Below are 25111 nucleotides of genomic sequence, written 5' to 3' on the forward strand. Positions count from 1 at the left end.
ATACTTCCACTTGACTCCCAGCCCGCGGGGGCCAGGCGGGACCCAGGGGCGGGGCCAACGGCGGCGGAAGGGTCGGCCCCCGGACGTCCGCCCGGACGCGGAGGGACCGGAACCCTTCAGCCGAGGGTGCCTGGCTCCGGAGGACGGTCGGATTCGGAGGACGGTCGGATTCGGAGGACGGTCGGATTCGGAGGACGTCGGACCCGGATGTCAAAGTTCGCCGCTTTAGGAAGCCGGCTTCCGGAGCCTCCTTTTTGCTACCGGGTCTCTGCGGCGTGGGCTACCTGCGGGGATGAGACAGAAGCACTACCTTGAGGCCGCGGCATGGAAACTACAAGATAGCTGCCCGGGCCAAGCCCGCTACCTCCTGTAAGAGAGAAGGGAAGGGGAGAGGGAGGCGAGCGGCAGGCGGGTGTGTCCCGTCCCTTACGAATGTCTGTCTCTTTTGCAGCTGGGCCTACAGCTCGTCACACGGTAAGGAGGACGCCCGTTGGTTGTGGGTCGGGCTCTAGTGGCCCCGCTCCCTCCCTTCCGCACAAGGAACCAGATGATCTAGAGAAATCTGATCGACCCACAGCCATTATAAACCCCCTCCAGAGGCTTCTCAGTTCCTTAAAAAAAAAAAAAAAAAGAATGCCTTACCTTGCCTGACTTATTGGCATTTGATACAATTGATCAGTCTACTCCAAATAGTTTCTTCACTTGGCTTCCAGATCATCACCGAGTTCAACTCCTGCCTCTTTAGCCAGTACTTCTTGATTTGCTTTATTGGCGCCTCCTAACTTCCCCACCCCCCAAATGATTGAGTGTCCCAAGACTCAGCCCTATGAACGTCTTTTCTACCTACACCCAATTCCTTGATGACAGTTTTTCATGCGGTCTTATGGGTTTTAAATTCTTCATACTGAGGACTCCCAAACTTATTTTCCAGTTCAGACTACTCTCCTGAATCCTAGACTCATCCAGATGACTTAACTCGAGCTTTATCCCCCAACACGACAATCCCCCTTCCCTAGTTCTTCCCATTTTAGTAACCAGTAACCCCATCCTTAAGATTCATTCAGCCCCAAAACCTAGGAGCCACTCTTGTCTCACTAGCAGCCTTCCTCCCCAGGACAATATGCCAGTAAATCCTGTTGGCTTTAGAATGTATCCAACATCTAGCCACCTCTTTCCACATCCCTCTTACCATCCTGTCCAAGCCATCAGTTTCTCTCCTGGATTATTGCCAGCGGCTCCCATGCATCTCTACAGTCCAGGCTCAATCCAGCAGTCAGTGTGAGCCTAACAGAAACTAAGTTAGATTCATGTCAGTTCCCTGCTACAAACTCTGAAATGACTGTCTACCTCAGTAAAAGTGAAGATCTTTAAGAGTCCACAGATAGACCTATGTCATAGGTCTGCATTACCTCTTTGAGCTGCTCTCCCTTTTATTTTCACTGAACTTCAACCACTGCCAGGCCTCCTGTTGTGTCATGGCCTTTGCAACTGCCCTTCCAGTACCTGGAAGTCTTACCTCACATACCTGCTTGGATTCCTTCCTCATGTCCTTCTGAAAATGTCACCCCACGAAGCCTTCCCTGGCTTCCCTATTTAAGATAATAGCAGCTCCATCAGCAATCTACATTCTTTCCAGTCTTTTTTTTTTCTCCCCAGCACTTAACATTTGGCATTGTGTTCATTGTCTATCTCCATGAATTGTGCTCTGTTCACCTTGGTATCTCCTACAACCAGTGCTTCGCCCGTAACAGATTCTCAGTGTGAATGAATTCTACATTTTTCAGAGCTAAGTTACAAGCATGGTCCTTAGCTTTTCAATAGTGCTATTCCTAGCACTTAACACAGGACTTAGCCTTAAGTATTTATACAGAATGGTGTGCCCACCTTCCTATTCAGCAACATCACCTTCACACTTCACCTTTCCCTAAATAACCATGCTTGCTTTTTCACTGTACTTGTACCCAAAAGCTCTTTACCAATAATAGATGGCTTTTTCAAATATAAGTAAGTTTATTGTCATCTACAATGACCTTTGTCAAGCCTCTTTGATATGTTTCTAGCTAGTCTATATAGAGTTGAATAATTTTCAGGGCATTTTAATCATATTCTGTAACAATTCTTACCAGTCTTACCTTCATTTCCCTAGGGCTCCCCAAGAAATGAATTCTATAAAGATAGCAAGTCCTTTACTTCCATATTTATGTCTCCAGCCTAGCATGGCAGATGGTCAGTGAATGCTTTCTTGATTGCATAAAGGGCCTGGGGCAAGTCTGTTGTCCTGTTACCTTGTACTGCAGACAATGCCCAGCTCACAACCACAAAACTGTGCTGATTGTTTAAAAAAGAAAAGTCACAATGTTGTTATTTCATGATAAATGTGTTTTTAAAATTTGTGAGACTTACAGCCTTTTTTTACTTGGTAGCAGTAATGAACAGCATAGCAAAGAGTGACTCAGTTCAGTTGCTCAGTTGTGTCTGACTCTTTGCAACCCAGTGGACTGCAGCATGCCAGGCTTCCCTGGTCATCACCAACTCCTGGAACTAACTCAAACTGATGTCCATCGAGTCAGTGATGCCATCCAATCATCTCATCTTCTGTTGTCCCCTTCTTCTCCTGCCTTCAGTCTTTCCCAGCATCATGGTCTTTTCCAATGAGTCAGTTCTTCGCATCAGGTGGCCAAAGTATTGGAGATTCAGCTTCAGTCTTTCCAGTGAATATTCATGATTGATTTCCTTTTCGATTGACTGGTTTAATCTCGTTGCAGTCCAAGGGACTCTCAAGAGTCTTCCCCAACACTGCAGTTCAAAAGTGTCAATTCTTCGGCGCTCAGCTTTCTTTATAGTCCGACTCTCACATCCATACATGACTACTGGAAAACCAGAGCTTTGACTAGATGGACCTTTGTCGGCAAAGTAATGTCTGCTTTTTAATATGCTGTCTAGGTTGGTCAGATTTTCTTCCAAGGAGCAAGCATCTTTTCATTTCATGGCTGCAGTCACCATCTGCAGTGATTTTGGAGCCTCAAAAAATAAAGTCTGTCACTGTTTTCCCATCTATTTACCATGAAGTGTGATGGGACCGGATGCCATGATCTTAGTTTTCTGAATGTTGAGTTTTAAGCCACCTTTTTCACTCTCTTCTTTCATCAAGAGACTCTTTAGTGCTTGTTTGCTTTCTGCCATAAAGGTGGTGTCATCTGCATAACTGAGGTTATTGATATTTCTCCTGGCAATCTTAATTCCAGCTTGTGCTTTATCCAGCCTGGCATTTCGCATGATGTGAAAAAGGGTGGGGAGTTAACCTATCTGTTGCTAAAAAGAATGACTCGATAGAACTATAGTGTTTTGTAAAATAAATTATTGCCAATTTATCTTTGTAGATTCTCATTTTGAGTTTTGCTTAAGGAAAATTTGTATTTGCTCATATTAAATAATATACTCTTTTGCATCTATAATATTGATAGTCTGTGGTAACAGAATACTCTGATTTGCTGACTTACGGGTTTCACTTGTGTAATTTTAGATGATAAAAGCACTTTTGAAGGAACGTGTCCATACTGTTTCCAGTTGCTTGTTCAGGATAAATCTCGAGTGCGCCTCAAACCCAAGCCCAAACTGACACCCAAAATACAGAAACTTCTTAATCGAGAAGCAAGAAATTATACACTCAGTTTTAAAGAAGCAAAAATTCTGAAAAAGTACAAAGACTCCAAAAGTGTGCTGGTAAGATTTCAATTCCATTCTGTATAAGTAAACTAGACTTTTCTTTCACTTACGATAAGGTTAAGAATTAGCCTGATATAACTCAGAGGTTTGTAGTAGTATATTTAGATTGTCAAAATATATACATAAGATTTTTTTCTAGTGATTACTGTTTCATCAAGATACAGCTTAGTTTTGTTTCTCAGTGTTACCTAAAGCCAAAAATCATGAACTCTCAATGCCCAGATTTTATTGTTGAGCACAATTATTTTCACAAATTTGAGGATTTCTTGAGCTCACCAGTGTGACATCATCTGAACTGCAGTTACCACTAAATATTTTCAGCTAATGGTCCTTTTCTTCAGACACAGTAAAATGTATTAGGTATACACAAGGAAAGAGCATTAAGTACCAGTGTCATTTCTTCAGTCACCCCCCTCTGTGTCAGAGTATGTATTTAAGTTTATGTCCAACAAAGGTAAGTGTGTCTTATGTTCATTCATCAAACGTTTATTGAAATTTTACCTTGTGCCAAACAGTGCTATATATTGGAAATGTAAAGTGGAATAAAACAACCTAATTAAATTACTTATGGTTTACTATGTAGAGACCAGTACTAGATAGACTTTATCTGCATGTTCTGTGTTAACATTTATCAACTATTAAAGTGCCTGGTTATTACCTAGGCACTGTGCTGGGCACGGTGGACACTATGACAGCTTAGGTCTGGCTCAAGACTAGAGTCAGTAACAACTTGGATTGGAACTGCCATATTTAGGAGTCTACTGTTATTGGACAGGTAAGTGCATTTTCATAAAGCAACTTAAACCTCTGTGAATGCATTTTTACCTGCTCATGAACATCAGAGTACTTCTCATAAACTAGTTTGTATTAATTTTGTTGAGGCCTGGGCCGAATCTGGTGCCTTGTGAGTCAGATGTAGAAGAGCATTTAGCTGCAAAATGGACCATGTCTTGAACAATGAATCCTGAAAAGAAAGTCAACCTCTATTCCTAATGAAGTGAAGTAGGGTGAGAATTCATATGCCTGGTTTTATAAATTACTTTAGACTTGTATTTATATATAGATTCACTAAGGGTCTGAAGGAGTCAGTTATTTTCAGTGATCTTTTGCCATATTTTATTGGGAAAAGGCTTGGAATTTTTCTGCAAAAAAAAAAAAAAGTTATAAAATGTTGTAAAGATATAAATGCCCAGATATTAAAGGGTGTCTTACATATAAGAATTTAATGAGTATACAGTTTATTGGATTAAATTATAAGGAGAAATAAGACTCACTATTTCTTCTTTTTGTGGCAGTTGATTACTTGTAAAACGTGCAACAGAACAGTTAAACATTATGGAAAAAGCAGAAGCTTTCTGTCAGCACTGAAGAGCAATCCTACCACTCCTACGAGTAAACTCAACCTGAAGACCCCAGAGAGAAAGACTCCAAGTTCTGCAAACCTAAATCACATGTCTGGTTCCAAAGGCAAGAGCCCAGCATTGATTTTCAGGTATCTTAATCCATTACGCTATGTAAATGGCTATTGTTAACCCCCGAGTTTTCATTTCTCTGTTTAATAAACACTCCCTGAAACTGCCATAGAGTTGAGGAAGTCATCACTGCACTGACCTCCAGGTGTGTTCCTCTACATCCAGCCTCTCCCTGGGCTCATTCCCAACTGCCTCTTAAATATGTCCCCTTCCCACCCCTACATGTCCCCACAGGTAACCACTCAAACCTGCCCATCCTAAGTTTCCTTAATCTATAAATGAACATGCCCTTCTAGACATTCTGACCTGAAATGGTCAGTGTAGTTGACAGTCCTGCTCCCTCTGTCCTGGCCCAGTTAGTCACCAGTTTCTATCCAACCCGCCTCCAAGGTGTTTGCAACTGTCCTCTCCTTTTTCTCCGTGCTGCTGCTGTCCAGATCATTATTCATCCTTTGCCAGGATTACTACAATAATTCCTGAGTCTTCCTGCTTCTAGTTTCAAACCCTTCTAGTCCAATATTTATTAAAAAACACAGTTCTGATTAGAAAAACACAGTTCTAATTAGAAGCCTTTGGTACCTCACTCTGTGCATATGAAAGAAATATATTGGCATGGGTTTCCAGCCCCGACTACCTGGCACCATCTGTCTGCCTATCACTTGCCTTAATTCATCCTTTGTGCCAGCAAAACAACCAGTCAGGGTTGACTTTCCTGCTCTAAACCTTTATTCTTTGTGGTTTCCCCTATCAGAAACTCAACAGAATAGGGATTTGTGAAATGATGTGAAGTTAACTATGTGACTGGGCACATGTTTTATTTTCAGTAATCCTCAATACTTTATTCATTATGCTGACCAATAAATTTAACTCCAAAGAAACTGTGAAAGGAATGTTTAAACATTTTTGTTACAGAAGAGTTTGGTAGCTTCTTGAAATTAAATAACAAACTCAGCAAGGATTGGATTATTTCTGCTTATTAAAATTGAGGTTTTTATATGAGGATTTGACATTTAAAATTTCAAGTCCAGTTTTCTCTATATTCCTGATTATTTTGGTGTTTGATATGATAGGAATTCATCGTGAAAGTTTCTACTTATAGGATACATGCAGATAAAAGAAAATTTGGAATATTTAAAATAATTCACTTGCATTTAAACAAGACTGCTTGTTAAGTATATGCAGGAAAGATAAAGTTATATCATGTTTATCATGGTTGGGGAGTCAGAAAAGAGATGAGATTGACAAACCCCAAATATTGTTTGGGGTTTAAACACAGTTGGAGAGAATGAAGTGGAAGGAGGCATAAATACACACATACCAGATGGGGAATCATTTATTCAGTGGATATTTATAGAGAGCACCCTCTGTGCTTGGTTCTATTAAAAAGCACTGGAATATATAGTTAGCCATACAAAACATCTGCCCTCTAGAGCTCACTTTGTGTAAGGGTGAAAATACAACAGAATGGTACCTGTATGCGTAGGTTGAGATTCTTCACTTTTGAGAAAGGAAATGGTCTTGAGCTATGAACTAAAAAAATGTTTTTGCAGTCCTTGCTTAGAATTGTCATGCATTTTGATGTCAGTCTTACAAGGAACTCAGTCCTAATGAGACTTTGCCTTTAACTTTGTCTTTCAGGTGTGAAAGAAGCTTCTAGACGTACCCATTATACCTTGTAAATGTTGCCATTAGCCTGTAGTGAGGAGATTTTTTTTTTTTTTTTTTTAACAAAGTGGGAATGACTTTGCTGGGTACAGCTACTGCTCATGTGTGTCCATAATTATTACAGAAGAGTAGAAAATTATTATAGTAGTAGGTATCTAGGCTTAGTAGGAAGAACTGTTGTCTGTATATCTAAGTGTGGCTTTATGTTTCTTTTCAGAACACCTACATCTGGACAGTCAACACCCATTTGTTCCTCAAAGAATGTGAGCAAAACAAAGAAACACTTCTCTCAACTAAAAATGTTGCTTAGTCAAAGTGAATCCAAAAAAAATCCAAAGATGGACTTTAGAAATTTCTTATCTTCTTTGTAAAGGATGGACTATGAAAATAAATGTTTATTGCAATTTCTGAAACTAAAGTTAGAAAAACTGCTTTTTTAAAAACTTATTTATTCTTAAAATAAATGGAAACTCAGGTCCAAGAGCAAACTTTTCTTGGCATTCTTCAGTGTTTATGGAGAAAATACCTAATTGGAATGAAAAACTGAACCCTGCCTGCTTCACAGGGTGATTGCGAGGATCAAAAATATATGAAAGGTAGGTAGTAAACATAAATATGGACATTGAGTGGTTATATTATGATTTTCTCCTCCCTTAAGTTTTCATTATTTATGTCATTTTCTTTCATAAGGAAATTGAGACCTTTATAAGAGGTCTACTTACTCCTTTCTAGGTGTCTGTGGCCTTACTGTTAATTCTAAAAAAGTGTAAACTATAATATTTCACTGTAAATGGCATTTCATTTGCTCTGGTGAATACCTACTTTTAGGTCTAAAATTTACATTGGAACATAACACAGTAACAGTTTAGCTATCTTAAGTATTTCCTGGAACATAGATATGCTTTTTTTAAATGATAGGCTAGGATTATATTCAACCTGGGTTTAAAAGCTCTTTAAGTAACTTACTTTATAATCTGTTTCCAAGCCTCTTTGCTACTTAAAAGTTTAAAACTTAAATTTCTTAAGAATATACAGTGAAGAAAGGACAGTCTCTTCAGTAAATGGTACTAGGAAAACTGAAGAGCCACATGGAAAAAAATGAAACTATCACTATCTCACACCATACATAAAAAGTAAAATTAACTCATAGTGAATTAAAGACTTGAATGTTAAGACCTGAAACTATAAAACTCCCAGAAGAAATCATAGGCAGTATGCTCCTAACATCATCATTGCATTATCTTTCTAGATATGTCTCCTCAGGCAAGGGAAACCAAACCAAAAATAAATGGGATTACATCAAACTAAAAAGCCTCTACAGCAAAGGAAACCAATAAACTGAAAACCTACCAAATGGGAGAAGATATCTGCAAATAATATAGCTGATAAAGTTGATAAACTCATATAACTCAACAACAATACAAACAACCTGTTAAAAAATGCACAGAGAAGCTGATAGACATGTTTCCAAAGTAGATATACAAATAACCAACAGACACATGAAAAGATGTTCAACATCACTAATTAGGGAAATGTAAATCAAAATCACAATGAAATATCACTTCACACCTGTCAGAACAGCCAGGATCAAAAAAGCCAACAAAGTATTGGCAAGGATGTGGAGAAAAGGAAACCCTTGTACATACACTGTTAGTAGAAATATTAATTGGTGTAGATGTTGGAAGACAGATTTCTTCAAAAATTAAGAATAGAGCTATCATAAGATCCAGTTATCCCCCTCCTTGCTATTTATCCAGAGAATACAAAGACACAAATTTGAAAAGTTATCTGTACCCCCATGTTCATCGTGGCATTATTTATAATAGCCAAGATATGGAAACAGCCTAAGTGAAGATTTAAAAAGATGTTACATATATACAGTGGAATACTACTCCACTAAAAAAAAAAGATAAAATCTTGCCATTTGCAATAATATGGATGGGTATGGAAGGTATTATGCTAAGTGAAATAAGTCCAACGGAGAAAGACAAATACCGTATGACTTCACTCAAGTGGAATATGAGAAACTAATAAAACCAAACTGTGACAAACATATAGAAATAGAATACGGTACACCTGAAACTTCATAATGTTATAAATCATTGTTTCCTCAAATAAATAGAGAAAGGAAACAAGTAAAAATACTTTTCCTCCATTAGAGCTTGGCAAACTGAAAAGTCAAGGTTATCAAAAAGTTGGCTTTGTAGTTACATGAAGTGAAATTACATGAACTAGTGCCAGCATCAAGGAGGGATGGCAACGCTCATCGTTGTGGACTTGAACCACAAGCTACAGAAGCGGGGCCTTTTGTGTCCACAGCATCCAGTGCAGTATTTTGGTCATGAGAGAAGAGTTTACCTTTCTGGCTAACTTCTCACTGGAACAGCTGCTTCTCTTCAACCCTTCTTGCTTTCCTGTTCCCTTACCCTTCTCCCTGGTCACACACTTACAGTGAGCTCTCTGTAGTTCTCAGAACATACTTTCTTGCCAGCCTTGGACTCTGCACAGTTTGAGTCTGCCCTCCTCCAGTCCAACCCCACCCCACTGCATTATGAGGGGCCCCTCTGTGATCACAGAGCTAGTGACCCTGTAGTTACTGTTTCTCATCGTGTCCCTGCCTATAAACTTTTTGCAGACCTTGAGGAGCTCACTCCTCCAGCACATAGCACAAGCTCTGCAAATATTCCTAAGTTACTACACTTAAATTCCTTCACTTACATTTTCCACAGTAGGTCCTTTACAGTCACATGACTGAAAAGTAGGTAAGAAATAGTAAAAATAGGAATTCTTATGTGGGGAGTGGTTCACATTAGGTTAGTTGCAAATCACGACCATGGGTTCTTTGTTTGGTAGAAGAGTCTGGGCATCTTTATAGGGTGGACAGAAATTGGTAGAAGAAAACAAACCTCTAAATCTTCATAAGCAGTGGTTTCTTAAGTGACACTAAAAACACAGGCAAATATATATACAGATAAACTGGACTTGATCACAAGTAAAAACTTGAGTGCATCAAATGGGAACACCATCAAGAAAGTGAAAAGACAACTTCCTGAGTGATACAGTGGGTAAAAATCTGCCTGCCAATGCAGGGGACAGGGGTTCAATCCCTGGTCTGGGAAGATTCCACATGCCACACAGCAACTAAGCCTGCAAAGCACAACTTCTGAGCCCGACTGCTCCAATTACAGAAGCCCACTTGGCTAGAGCCTGCGCTCTGCAACAAAGAGTAGCCCATGCTGACCACAGCAAGAGAAAAGCCACATGCAGCAGCCAGGGCCCAGCACAGCCAAAAATAATTTTTTTAAAAAGTGAAGAGAGAACCCACTGAATCAAGAAAATATTAGTATTTGTAAGTCGCATTTATCTGTTAAGAGGCCTGTATCCACAGAGAACTCTTGAAACTAACAACAGCAACAAAAACGACAAAGGATCTAGCACACAATTCAACAAAGAAAATAAATGGCTCCAATGAGCACATGAAAAGATCTTCAACATCTTACACCTAACAGTCATTATGGAAATGCAAATCAAAACAATGAGATGCCATTTCATACCCACTGGGATAGCTAAAAATCACAAAAACAGTGCAAGTGTTGGTGAGAATGTGATGAAATGGGAACTCTCACGCATTGCCCCCAGGACTGTAAAATTGTGTAACTACTTCGGAAGAGTTTGGCGGTTCCTCAAAGTTTAAAGAGTTATCGTATGACCCACAATCCTACTGCTAGGTATATATACCCAAGAGGACTGAAAACATGTTTATACAAAATCTTGTATATGAATATTCATAGCAGCATTATTTATAATAGCCCCAAAGTGAAAACTCAAATGTCTATCATGTGTTCAATAATGAATTACTAATGCATACTATAATGTGGAAGAAACTTGAAACTTGTTAACTGAAAGAAGCCAGATACAAAAGGCCACATATTGTATCATTTGATTCACATGGAATGCTTAGAATAGGAAAATATACCGAGGAATAGATTAATGGTTGCTGAGGGGGAGGGCGGGGGAATGGGGAATGGACTGATAAATGAGAACAGGATCATTTTTCACAGTGATGCAGATATTCTGGAAAGTAAGTGAAAGTTGCACCTGGGGAGAGGGGAGGAGAGGGTGAGATATATGGAAAGAGTAACATGGAAACTTACATGACCCTATGTAAAAGAGTCAACAGGAATTTGCTGTGTGGCTCAGGAAACAAAACAGGGGCTCTGTATCAATCTAGAGGGATGGGGTGGGGAGGGAGATGAGAGGGAGGTTCAAAAGGGAGGAGATATATGTATACCTATGGCTGATTCACGTTGAGGTTTGACAGAGAACAAAATTCTGTAAAGCAATTATCCTTCAATAAAAAAAAAATTTTTAATTTTTAAAAACAAAGTGAAAAAAGTCATGTCCGACCCTGTAACCCCATGGACTATACAGTCTATGGAATTCTCCAGGCCAGGGTACTGGAGTGGGTAGTCCCTTCTCCAGGGGATCTTTCCAACCCAGGGATCTAACCCAGCTCTCCCACATTGCAGGGGGATTCTTTACCAGCTGAGCCACGAGGGAAGCTCAGGAATACTGGATGGAATGGGTGGCCTATCCCTTCTTCAGGAGCTCTTCACGACTCGGGGAATCTAACCAGGGTCTCCTGCATTGCAGGCAGATTCTTTACCAATGGATCTATCAGGGAAGCCCCCTAAATATTCTGGAGTTAGTAGTAATTATTGGGTAACTTTAAAAACCACCGAATATACTAAAACCCACTGAATTTTACACTTTATTTATTTTTATTTATTTTTATTAGTTGGAGGCTAATTACTTTACAATATTGTAGTGGTTTTTGCCATACATTGACATGAATCAGCCATGGATTTACATGTGTTCCCCATCCCGATCCCCCCTCCCGAATTCTATACTTTAAAAGAGTGATTATAATGTGTAATTATCTCATCAAAGCTGTTACTTAAAAAATGAACATAAACATTACCTAAAAATATTACAGTGTATGTTGGCAGCAATGTAAATTGGTGCAGCTAGTATAGAAAAGGACATGTAGGTTCCTAAAAAAACTAGAAACAGAACTACTATATGATCCAGGAATGCCACTCCTGGGTATCTATCTGGAAAAACTGAAAACACTAATTCAAAAAGATGCATGCTCCCCAGTGTTCACTACAGCACTATTTACAATAGCCAAGACATGAAAGCAACCCAAATGCCCCTTAAGAGATGACTGGATTAATAAGATACATACATATACATATGTGTATATACATATCTACATACATATATTAATACATACATATACAGATACATATGATGGAATATTAGTTCTAAAAAAGAACGAAAAGATTGCTTGGAGGAAAGCATGGCAACCCACTCCAATATTCTTGCCTGGAGAATCCCATGGACAAAGGAGCCTGCCAGGCTGTACTCCATAGGGTCACAGAGTCAGACTGTACGTACTTAGCACGTACACATGCACTGTTATTTGCAGCAATGTGTATGGACCTAGAGAATATTATGCTTCATGAAATGTCAGAGACAAATAATGTATGGTATCACATATGCAAAATCTAAAAAAATATAAATGAATGTAAAACAAACAGACTTATAGAAAATAAACTTGTGGTCACCAAAGGGGAGAGGAAAGGGGAAAAGGACAAATAAGGGGTATGGGATTAAGACACAACTTACTATATATAAAATAAAGAATAGGATATCACAGGGAATTATACCCATGAATCTTGTAATAACCTATAATGGAGTGTATCTGCAAAAATACTGAATAACTATGTTTAACATCTGAAACACAATATTGTATATCAAGTATATTTCAATAAAAATTTTTTCTTAAGATTACAGTGTAGATTGTTGTTATTTAGTCGCTAAGTCATGTCCAACTCTCTTGCAATCCCATGGACTGTAGCCCGCCAGGCTCCTCTATCCATGGGGTCTCCCAGGCAAGAATACTAGAGTAAGTTGCCGTTTCCTTCTCCAGGGGATCTTCCTGACCTAGGGATCGAACCTGCATCTCCTGCTTGGCAGGCCAGATTCTCTACACTGTATTCAGATGCCCCACACTGGCCAGCAGACCCACCCCCACCGAGCCACAAGGGAAGCCCCTGCTTGTGTGCCCTTACAAACAAGCAGTCTGCTGGTGAAGACTGTCGTCTCTGTGGTCTTGCCCTACAGAACCAGCCTGTGTCCTTCACTGACTGTGATCTTTGGCAAATTCTTAATTTCTCTGAGTCTGTTTCATTATTGGTAAAATGAGGATAATACTACTTACCTCATAAAGGTGCAGTAAGGACTCCATGAGATGGTACCTAGAAGAGTGGATGGAATATTAAACATGCTCAAGCAATTTGTGCTATTATATCATAGTTGATCAAAAAAATTTTAATATGAACACCAACAATAAAATGGCTAGATGACTAACAAGATCAAACATTGCACTATGGTGGTTGCCCTTTGAACATTTCTCACTAATGATGGATGTAGGCAAATAGTTTTTGTTTTAATTATATCGACAAAGACCCTCTTGTCTAAACAACTTCTCTGAGCCCCTCTGTGACTAGGCTTCATCCTTGGGCTTTGTATTTGGCCTGCCTAGTCCAGTTCTAGTGAAAATCCTGCTGAGTCAGTTTAGCAAGGATTCCACCCCACCCCCCCAATCTGATTTTAGTAATTTTCCACCCACTGACCTCTCATTTTCTGCTCCCTGGCCATAAATCCCAGCTGCCTTTGGCATAGAGTTGAGCCCCAACTTTCTCCCCTATTGCAATAATTTTGATACCTGTAACAAAGGTCCTGAATAAAGTCTTCCTTTCCCTTTTAAGAAGTGTCAGATAATTATTTTTTTCTTTAACAGTATCATCACTTGTCTAATATATCTTCAGTCTAAGTTCAGCAAAGCAATGTGGTTTTTTAACAAGTGACAGACTTACTTTGGTGACTGCTATCTTGAGGTGGCATGTAGGTAATGGAGGTTAAGGGAAGTCTGATCTATGCTTAAGGGAAGTCTGATGTATGCATTCATTTCATGAAGTGCAGGAAATCCAAGTGGTTCGGACTCCAAAGTTATGTACAAGAGGTCCTTGTGGCCTCAGCTGGGTCTTTCTGTAATGGCTCTATCCACAGTTGCAAATACAAGATTTATACACACAAGCCTCTCTGGAGTAATTCCAAAGCATCTTTTACTTTTCTCAAGGACAGAAATTGTAGCAACATGTGTGGAATCAACATATTCTTACATAAACTGGGCATCCCAAAATGTTAGTTATAAATCTTGGGTACAATTAACAGTTGTCATTAAAGTTAACAGACAAAAGAGTGGTACAGGTGTTCATATAGTTTTTTATATATTCAATTCAACCTGTCTTTTCAACCTTGTTTTGATATGAAATACTTAAAAATTTCTTTTCAGACCTATTAGCATTTTAGAGAACATTTTCTTACTAATTTTAATATGCAACTATACACACATACACAGCCAACATATATGTAATTTATACTATTTAAACTACGTCTTTGAATCCTTTCTTAACTTTTAAAAATGTAAAATCACCAGTTGTAGCTTAAAGTGAAAAGTGTTAGTCACTTAGTCATGTCCTACTCTTTGTGACCCCATGGACTGCAGCCTGCCAGGTTCCTCTGTCCACGGGATTCTCCAGGCAAGAAGACTGTAGTGAGTTGCCATTTCCTTCTCCAGGGGATCTTTCCCACCCAGGGATCAAACCTGGGTCTCCTGCAATGCCAGAAGATTCTTTACCATCTGAGCCACCAGGGAATCCCTTATTATTTTAGTTATCCCAAAATTTCAGTCTGAACTTGGGTATTAAATATTTGTATTTGGGTTTTTTTATGCTTCAATATTTTGTAATTAGAGTGTATGGATCTAAATAATTCTCCCTGCAATTACTAGCTAGCTGCAGTACCAGCTACTTTTTCTCATACACCCTCACTGGGCTTCCCAGGTGGTACTAGAGGTAAAAAAAACCCACCTGCCAATCAAGGAGACGTAAGAGACAGAGGTGATCCCTGGCTCAGGAAGATCCCCTGAGTAGGGCATGGCAATTCACTCCAGTATTCTTGCCTGGAAAATCCCATGGACAGAGAAGCCGAGAGAGCTAAGAGTCCACAGGGTTGCAGAGCTGAACACAACTGAAGCGACTTAGAATGCACGCAAACACCAGGCAGGAGACCTGGTATTTAAATATAACTGTATTTGACTAACAAAAAGAGACTTTTTAAGGTAGGTCTAAAATTTAGCTTTTTAATTTTTTGGTCAAAAGCAGGACTATTTAAATGTCTGACTTAGAGGAGTTCCCTTGTGGCCTAGTGCTGCCATGGCCCAAATTTAATCCCTGGTCGAGGAACTGAGATCCTGCAAGTCATATGGCATGGCCAAAAATAAAATCTAATTTGGACTTTTGGGTTTTGGGGAGTTCACACTCCTCCACTAAGATTCCAGTAAGTACTATGTTATTTCCTCACATAAATTAAGTAAGAATTACATTTCCCTGAGCTTCAAGGATCTCTAAGGTGCAGTATCTTGTCTAGGATAATAGTCCTCATTAGAGATTATGGTCTATCTAAAATATTGCTGGCATACCAATTCTAAAGAATTTATAAAGTTTCTAACCACAGTCTCATACATGCATATCAAACATGCTAATACTGTCTCTAGGCACTTCCTGGAAAACTACAGTACCTAAATTCTGACAAGAGAAAGAGAAAAACACTTAGACCAGTAAGCTTTTGAAACCTGAGGTTATCAAACCTGGGGAAGTTTCATGATCTTGATAATATTATTATTTACTTTTATTTGGCTTTGCTGGGTCTTCGTTGCTGCTTGGGCTTTTCTCTAGTTGCAAAGAGGGGCTACTCTCTCGTTGCAGTGCTTCTCTCGCTATGGAGCATGGGCTCCAGGGCCTACGGGCTTCAGTAGTTGCAGCACGCAGGCTCAGTCGTTGCGGCTCCCAGGCTCCAGAGCACAGGCTCAACAGGTGTGGCGTGTGGGGTTAACTGCTCCATGGCATGTGGGATCCAGATCAGGGATTGAACTTGTGTCTCCTGCATCAGCAGGTGGATCCTTAACCATGGAGCAACCAGGTATATGTGTATGTGTGTTAGTTGCTCCCGACTCTTTTAGGATCCCATGGACTGTAGCCCACCAGGCTCCTCTGTCCATGGGATCCTCCAGGCCAGAGTGCTGGAGTGGGCTGCCAGTTCCTCCTCCAGGGGATTTTCCTGCACCCAGGGATCGAACCTGGGACTTCCACATTGCATCACCAGGGAAGCTCCATAACCTCAATTATATATGCAAGCCTTTAAGTAAGCTCTTGTAGGGGAATCATTAACCTCAATAAAAGCAGGAAAATATAGTACATTCTCATAAATTAGTGCTTAGGTTAAGCTGTGAACAGAACCCTCACTTGAGTGTGTATCTTACAGGTCCAGGTCTGAGAGACACAGCCAAAGCTGGGTGACGGATGCTCCTCCCAGGAGGATTCATATATTTTACCTCAGCCAGTACGTAGTTCTCATTGTTGCCTCGAATCCTTTACAGTCAGAAATGGCATTCCTCAAATTATGTGGTTAAACAAACTAGCTACTGCATTTACTGAAGACTAAATCTAGCTAGTTAACAGTAAGAACAAGTAGCTCGGTCCTTGGTCTGCAGTCTGACCCTCTCTTCCTGTCAAGACAGTCAATCTCAGTCATAATGATGATAGAGTGAAAGAAATCAGACTGTACACCATGTTTCATTTTAATCTGCAAGGATCTTTATTTTACTGGTCCATAGTCTGACAACTGTTGCAAGTGAGTTCAGATACAGAGTCAAGTTTTATGAAACTAAACGTCACATTCTAACCATTGCATTTCCAACACCATGAATAGAATAAAAAACTGCGTCACTTTTTTGTCACAGAGAAGAGAAACGTGTGTACACACACACACACACACACACACAGCTGTGACATGGGGTAGTGGTGAGGAGCAAGGAACAACTCTCAAGACAGCTTGTGTTGTCTGGCCCGTGCAGCATGTAGCACGTGCCTGAAATCAGGTTTTTCCTGAAAACCTTACCCTTCTTTCCAATAGACCTACTCTACAGTTAGTCATATTATTCAATGAGTAACATTTAATGCCTTCAGATTTCCATTGAGCAAAAAGCATGTTTATATACTCTATCTCATTTAATTTTCATTTAATCCATCAGTGTTGCTGAGACACAGGTAAAGAACACATTTAAAAAAATCTCTTTGTTTGATCCATGTTGAGTTGACAGAGAGAAAGTCAGACGTCACTCCTCTTTTCTATACAGCGCTCTCCAGGGACTTCCCTGGTGGTCCAGTGGTTAAGAATCTGCCTGCCAGTGCAGGAGACACAGGTTTAATCCCTGGTCCAGGATCTAAGATCCCACATGCTGCAGGGCGACCAAGCCCACGTGCCACAACTACTGAGCCTGCACACTCTAGAGACCGTGCTCTGCAACAAGAGAAGTCACCACAACGAGAAGCCTGCACAGCACAGCTGAAGAGAAAAGCCCATGGGCAGTGATGAAGACCCAGCACAGCCAAAAACAAAATTTTAAAAAAATTTTAAAAAAAAGCTCTAACCTAGATCAATGGATAAAGAAGCTGTGGTACATATATACAATGGAATATTATTCAGCCATAAAAAGGAATGCACTTGAGCCAGTTCTAATGACGCGGAGGAGTGAGGTAAGGCAGAAAGAGAAATATAAACATCGTATACTGACGCATATACATGGAGTCCAGAAAGATGGCATCGATGAGTTTATTTTCAGGGCAGCAGTGGAGAAACAGACATAAGAACAGACCTAAGGACATGGGGGGAGGTGAGGAGGGACAGGGTGAGGTGTATGGAGAGAGTGACATGGAAGTTTACAGTACCATATATAAAATAGACAGCCAGTGGGAATTTGCTGTGTGACTCAGGAAACTCAAACAGGGGCTCTGTGGCAAGAAGGGTGAGATGGGGAGGGAGATGGGAAGGAGGTTTGGGAGGGCAGGGACATGGGTGCACCTATGGCTGATTCTTGTTGACGTGTGACAGAAGACAACAAAATTCTGCAAAGCAATTATCCTTCAATTAAAAAATTAAGTGGCCAAAAAGAAAACAAAGCTCTATCCAACTGTTCCCTATAGACATCGAAACCATTCTTTTCTCAGTGTTGTACATTTCTTCATACCACTTGCATAGAAATGACAACATTATAATACAGTCAGTGTCTGCTTCCCACATTAGAACTGAGTTCTGTAAGGTCAGAGGTGCAGCTTACGCATGCTTGAGTTCTCTCAGCTGCCGGTATGCTAACTACCACATATTAAAGCCTCAACATACTTGTTCAGAAACTACATTTCCTATATGAAATGGAAAGGAGATATTTACTTAGACACCATGTGTGCATGTACTTAGTCACTCAGTCATGTCTGACTCTTTGCGACCCCATGGACTAGACCACCAGGCTCCTCTGTCCATGGGATTTCTCAGGCAAGAATACTGGAGTGGGATGCCATGCCCTTCTCCAGGGGATCTTCCCAACACCATGCACCACTATTAATTGGGCTCCTGACAGCTTAGGTCAATACAATCTTGAAAAGCTAAAATGGGAATTCTGGACTGGGAAACTATGGTTTTCTTGGGAAACTACAAACTCTTGAGACTATCCTCCTCTTACTGGTCACTACAGTTCAGTTGGCACCATTTTTGAAACTGTAAAGGACTCATTAGACTTTTCACCTAAACAGCGAAGAAATGTATTTCAATTCCTGTTCCAACTCCAGTCAACTGGTGATGGCTGCCTGGAGCTCTGATTTTTGAAGACATATTCAGGCTTCATAGAATTAAAGACATGTGCCATAAAAAAGAGACAGAAACTTATGGGAAGAAGGGCATGTATGACATACATGTGTCATCCCTGCTCTAAAGGAAACAGGGCATGGGTTCAGACAAACTGAATACTTGTAGAGTTCTGTGATAGAACTATTCTCCAGCATGAGGCGAACTGAAGATGATACAATTTTGACTTCACAGCTGAATTTTGTTGGCTCTTGATGCTATGTCTTTCTAGAAAGTAAGTGCTTAATCTTTTTTATCTAAAGACCTCTGCAAACAACTACTGACAGTTATTGCTATCATATCCACGTAATGCACTGACTAATATAACAAAACAGAAACCAAATCAATGTTCATAAACAAAAATGAAGGGCTGCCCTGTCAGTCCAGTGGTTAAGACTCTATGCTTCCACTGAGTGGGGCATGAGTTTGATCCCTGGTTGGGGAACTATTATAATAAAATCCCACAAGTCGTGCAGCATGATTTAAAAAAAAAAAAAACTGCAAATATGGAAGAGTAATAAACTGCCAACATCTGCTGGATCATCAGAAAAGCAAGAGAGTTCCAGAAAAACATCTACTTCTGCTTTATTGACCATGCCAAAGCCTTTGACTGTGTGGATCTCAATAAACTGGGGAAAATTCTGAAAGAGACAGGAATACCAGACCACCTGATCTGCCTCTTGAGAAACCTGTATGCAGGTCAGGAAGCAACAGTTAGAACTGGACATGGAACAAAAGACTGGTTCCAAATAGGAAAAGGAATACATCAAGGCTGTATATTGTTACCCTGTTTATTTAGCTTATGTGCAGAGTACCTCATGAGAAACACTGGGCTGGAAGAAGCACAAGCTGGAATCAAGATTGCCGGGAGAAATAAAAATAACTTCAGATATGCAGAAGACACAACCCTTATGACAGAACGTGATGAAGAACTAAAGAGCCTCTTGATGAAAGCAAAAGAGGAGAGTGAAAAAGTTGGCTTAAAGCTCAACATTCAGAAAACTAAGATCATGGCATCTGGTCCCATCATTTCATGGGAAATAGATGGGGAAACAGTGGAAACAGTGGCTGACTTTATTTTTCTGGGCTCCAAAATTACTGCAGATGGTGATTGCAGCCATGAAATTAAAAGATACTTGCTCCTTGGAAGGAAAGTTATGACCAACCTAGACGGCATATTGAAAAGCAGAGACAAAAAAAAGAAAAGAAAAAAAAAAAAAAGCAGAGACATTACTTTGTCAACAAAGGTCTATCTAGTGAAGGCTATGGTTTTTCCAGTGGTCATGTATGGATGTGAGAGTTGGACTACAAAGAAAGCTGAGCACCGAAAAATTGATGCTTTTGAACTATGGTGTTGGAGAAGACTCTTTAGAGTTCCTTCGACAGCAAGGAGATCCAACCAGTCCATCCTAAAGGAAATCAGTCCTGAATATTCATTGGAAGGACTGATGCTGAAGTTGAAACTCCAAATCCTTTGGCCACCTGATGCGAAGAACTGACTCATTTGAAAAGACCCTGATGCTGGGAAAGATTAAGGGCAGGAGGAGAAGGGGACGACAGAGGATGAGATGGTTGGATGGCATCACCGACTCAATGGACATGAGTTTGGGTGGACTCCGGGAGTTGGTGATAGACAGGGAGGCCTGGCGTGCTGGGGTTCATGGGATTGCAAAGAGTCAGACACGACTGAGTGACTGAACTGAATATTTTAACCAAATGATGCTTAACTCTGACTCTTAAACTTTTTATAGTGAAAGCAACTATTTAGAATTTCTGAAATGACAGGAAACAAGCACTTGGGGAATCTCTTCATTGTATCTAACCTAATTAAAGTATTCAAAGGTAATTATTAAGCTACAAAATATATATCTAGTGAATATTTAAATTCACATATGACTATGATTATATAACATCTGAAAATAAAATTGCTTACCTATTGCCCTGGGTTATTTGAATTACCAACTGTTGGTTACCAATGTAACCAAGTGTTACATTATATAACTACAAGGATTTTTAAATTAATAATATGGAGCTTTTTAAAAAACACTTAGAAAACACTTCCTCTATATTAAAATAATTAAGTTTTCTGTATATTATTTCTAAGTCATTTGTTTTGAAAAACACACACCTTAATAAAAAGATCTAAGCCATGTTACAAAACCTGGGTAAGAAAAAATTATATTTGAACCAATCAGTTGGCTCCATCATTAGCAGTTCAATTTTTATTGGCCCCTGGTGGGAAAATTACACCCAACTAGAAAAAGAGCTTTATGCCACTTATATAGAACTTTATCATAATTGTAACTGCTGGGTTCATCAATGGACATAAAAGCAAAAAAGAAAAAATAACTAGAAAGAAGCTAGTCTTTCTCCTCATGCTTTCTAAGACAGGGAAAGACTAGCAATTCTAACAGGGAGAATGCTGAGGCTAATGACTAGGCTAGGGTGTCACACGCTGATAAAGCTACAAGGAACTGGACATGAAGCATGCCTGAAGTGCTGCAGAGCTCAAAGTGAAAGTGGTACTTGCTCAGTCCTGTCTGACTCTCTGCAGCCCCCGTGGACTGTAGCCTGCCAGGTTTCTCTGCCCACAGAATGCTCCAGGCAAGAATACTGGAGTGGGTTGCCATGCTCTCCTCCAGGGGATCTTCCTGACCCAGGGAGCGAACCCTCGTCTCTTACATGTCCTGCATTGCCAGGCGGGTTCTTTACCATGAGCGCCACCTGGGAAGCTCAAACACCAACTCAAAAGAACAATGAAAACTAAATTTCCCTCACTTAAGCACACTCCAGCTGCAGTCTAACAGCTCAAATCACAAAACCACAACCACCTTATGGCAGTTTATCACCAAATTATACAAATACCTTAACAATCAAACAGCATTGTGAGCTCAGACCCCATAAAAGTACTAGAAGATTTTACAACATAAATATCAAGAGCTGGAAAAAGGAGACACTAAATACAAATGTGGTATTTCAAAAAAGGCCATGTATTAATATATGATTTAAACTTCTTAAAATTTGTTTAACTTGTATTTCCATAAGTAAACACAAGTTTTATTTAAAACAAAAATATTTCTTTGTATATTTGTAATATGACTTTAAGATGATAAATCTAAACAATGCAACTGAATTTTTCTAAATATATCTGAATATTAAGCCAATGGCTCTGCATAGCAATTTCCCTTAAATCAAAATTACAATTTTGTATCTTTTCCATGATGCAGAGAATTCAAATGTGAAATACGTTACTTTCAAAATTCACTTCAGTCATTCCATTTTAATCAGTGATCCATTTATAAAAAGGGCAATAAAGGGACTTCCCTGGTGATCCAGTGGTTAAGAATCTGCACTGCAATGCAGGAGATGCAGGTTGGATCCCTGGTTGGGAAGCTAAGACCCCACATACTGCAGGGCAACTAAGCCCACGAGCCACAGCTTCTGAGTTTGTGCACTCTAGAGCCTGTGTGCCGCAACAGAGACACCCCGTGCAGCCCAGAAAAAGGGGCGGGGGGAGGAAAACACAGTTTTTCATCTTTGATGGCATCCAGCAAGTTGAAAATAAAATCACAGGGATTTCAGTAACTAAAATGGCTAAACCTGTGGTGGTATAAACGTACAGAGGGCTAATCAGCCTTTTGATAAGGCAGATGGTGGTCAGACCCCGGACGGCATTACTGTTTCTCCTTCACTCTACCATCCTCTGAAGAAGGACAAGAGATATACTGGACAGAGAAATGAAACAAGAAAATATGGACAGATTTGCCAGGGTGGAGACAGGAGGCTTCCTAACTGTAGAAATAATGCAGACGAAAAGCATTTCTTGGCTTGTCAGAAAAGCATACTTTTTTACAATTGCTTTTGTCGCACCAAGTCCTTTTATTCCCTCTAAAGCTTTTCCATACTTGACAATAAAGTGTTGAGGTAAGCGGTCGACTGCATAGAACAGTGGTACACAAAACAACCCTGGAACTTTAGTGTGCATCAGGACTACCCAAAGGGCCTGTGTAAAAGATACTGCTGGTCTGCAACCTCAGAGTTTCCAATTCAGTAGGTCTGGAGCCTGAGACTTCAGCACTCTAAAGAAGTTCCCAGCTGAGGCTAATATTGCTGGCCTATGGAACCACTGGCTTGGAAGAAATATGGTAGTTTAAAAATAAAAGCACGCTTTGGTCAACTCTAAAGTGTTACCATACTCCATTCCCATTAGACTGTAAACCTTTTGAGAGCAGCCATGCAGTTGAATAATCTCTGTATATCTCAAAAGATTTAACACCACACCTTAAACACAGCAGGAGTTCACTGAAATGTCGTCTCAGACCATCCCTACCAATAGCTCATACTAACTCTACTGTGCTGATATGGAAACAATTGCTTTGAAAAAAGCAATTGGAAATCAAAGCAGGGACTTGCACAGATATTTTGCACACTCATGCTTACAGCTGTATTATTGACAAGACTCAAAAGGCAGAAGCAATCTCACATGCTGTGTAGCACAGCCAAAAGATAAAAAATAAATAATAAATACCTAAGGTGGAAGCACAGGGTCCATTGACAAATGAATGGATAAACAAAATTTGGTATATTCATACAATGGAATATTATTGAGCCTTAAGAAGAAAGGAAATTCTGACACATGATACAACATGAATGAACCTAAAGTGGATTATGCTAAATTTAATAAGCCAGGCACAAAAGAATGAATATTTTATAACTCCACTTATATGAGATGCCTGGAGAAGTCAAATTCATAGAGACAGAAAGCAAAATGGCTGCAAGGACTAAGGAGTTCTAGTTTAACAGGTAGAGTTTTAAATGCAGAAGACTTTGAAGATGTTTTAAAGTAGGTGGTGGTGATGGCTGCACAATAATGTTACTTATCAATGTAATTACGGCCGGAGTACACTTTAAAATAGTTGAATTTTATATTATATTTGACCTCAATGAAAACAACACAAAATACAACTGGGTATCATAGCTTTTCATAAGTCCCCATTCTTCCCAATGCTTCCAGTTGTTACTTTTTAATTTGAATGTTCACATCATGTTATAACTTCACAGTATGCAAAATGTGATATGGTGATGGTGGAGCTGCTACACAACGTATCAACGTAACAGGCAGCATTGTGTGGTGGTTCAGAAGCATAAGCTCCTAGTCAAACTTGGAGCTGGGTCTGAATCCCGGCTTCACCACTTGACCTGTTCAGGGTCTGTATCTTAGCTTCTCCATGGGCTTCCCTGGTAGCTCAGCTGGTAAAGAATCCGCCTGCAATGCAGGAGACCCCGATGCAATTCCTGAGTCAGGAAGATCCACTACAGAAGGGATAGGCTATGTACTCCAGTATTCTTGGGCTTCCCTTGTGACTCAACTGGTAAAGAAGGCGCCTGCAATGCAGGAGAGCTGGGTTCGATCTCTGGGTTGGGAAGATCTCCTGGAGAAGGGAACAGCTACCCACTCCAGTATTCTGGCCTGGAGAGAAATTCCATGGACTGTATAGTCCATAGGGTTGTAAGAGTCAGACACGACTGAGCAACTTGGACTCAGTTTAGCTTCTCCATAGGTAAAACTGGAGTAATCAGAGCCATCTATCACAAAGTTATGTGACCTGCTTACAGCAGCCCTGGTGCACAGTAAGTAACATTTACGTGAGACCTACCATCAGTATGTTATAGACCATAATTTTCTCAGTAGGGCACTGTTCCTCAAAGTGCAGTCAAGAATTACCTGTATCAGAATCATCAGGTAGCTCATTTAAAATGCTTGTTTCCAGGTCTATCCCAAATCTTCCAAAACAGAATCTCTGGATAGAGACTGCCCTATATAAAACCCACTGCCGCGAGGCGGAAATAGTCAAATGGCAATGGGAAGCCCCCGAATTCAGATAAAGTGACCAGAGGCCATCCAAGGGTGGGAGCCAGGGGCACTGGCCTAAGGACTAGCTCTCCCAAACTTTCTAGATGGTAAAATCACAGAGAATTCTGATCCAGGAGGTATGTGTCCTTCCCGCAAATGTCCCAAGAGAGACTTATGAAAGGAGTTTAGCAAACAGTGCCCTAGAGATTCGTTAGATTTCTAGTATTTTCCAGTTCTGCTTTAAATGTCGCGAGAGGACCTGTACTCCAGGGAGTTCAAGGTACTATAAGTGAATCTGTTGATTCAAAGGCACTTAAGACTGTGCAGCAGGTCATAAAAGAAGATGCAGTTTCATTCTCTGCCCCAAGAACTTGCTACATGATGAACTGTAAAACCCATACTCTTATTATTACTTGGAATTGCCTGGAGTTACCTGGAATTTTAAGTCGTCAAGCAAGTCACAGACTTTAAAGCTAGTCTAGAGCAGTGGGTGTCAGACTCAGTGGCATCAGCATCAAATTGTTAG

The 25111-nt window shown here is 40.1% G+C and overlaps 2 protein-coding genes across 2 annotated transcripts in view; one reads left to right on the forward strand and one right to left on the reverse strand.

Annotated features, from left to right (window-relative positions):
* Positions 1 to 122: 122 nt before the first annotated feature.
* On the forward strand, positions 123 to 12716 carry C22H18orf21 (chromosome 22 C18orf21 homolog). The gene is made up of 6 exons (XM_020901164.2): positions 123 to 369; positions 452 to 474; positions 3524 to 3723; positions 5022 to 5218; positions 7081 to 7459; positions 8113 to 12716. Exons 1-5 carry the CDS (start codon positions 293 to 295, stop codon positions 7232 to 7234), a joined length of 651 nt encoding a protein of 216 aa, XP_020756823.2. The 5' UTR covers positions 123 to 292; the 3' UTR covers positions 7235 to 7459; positions 8113 to 12716.
* RPRD1A (regulation of nuclear pre-mRNA domain containing 1A) overlaps positions 4192 to 25111 on the reverse strand; it is an 85474-nt gene continuing 64554 nt past the window's right edge. The window contains exons 8-9 of the transcript XR_011482766.1: positions 13150 to 13186; positions 4192 to 4868 (exon numbers count right to left, since the gene is read on the reverse strand). The gene's annotated coding sequence lies outside the window, so the exon portion shown is untranslated. The remainder of the gene's footprint in view (positions 4869 to 13149; positions 13187 to 25111) is intronic.

This window comes from Odocoileus virginianus, chromosome 22 (assembly GCF_023699985.2).
Source record: "Odocoileus virginianus isolate 20LAN1187 ecotype Illinois chromosome 22, Ovbor_1.2, whole genome shotgun sequence".
NCBI lineage: Eukaryota > Metazoa > Chordata > Mammalia > Artiodactyla > Cervidae > Odocoileus > Odocoileus virginianus.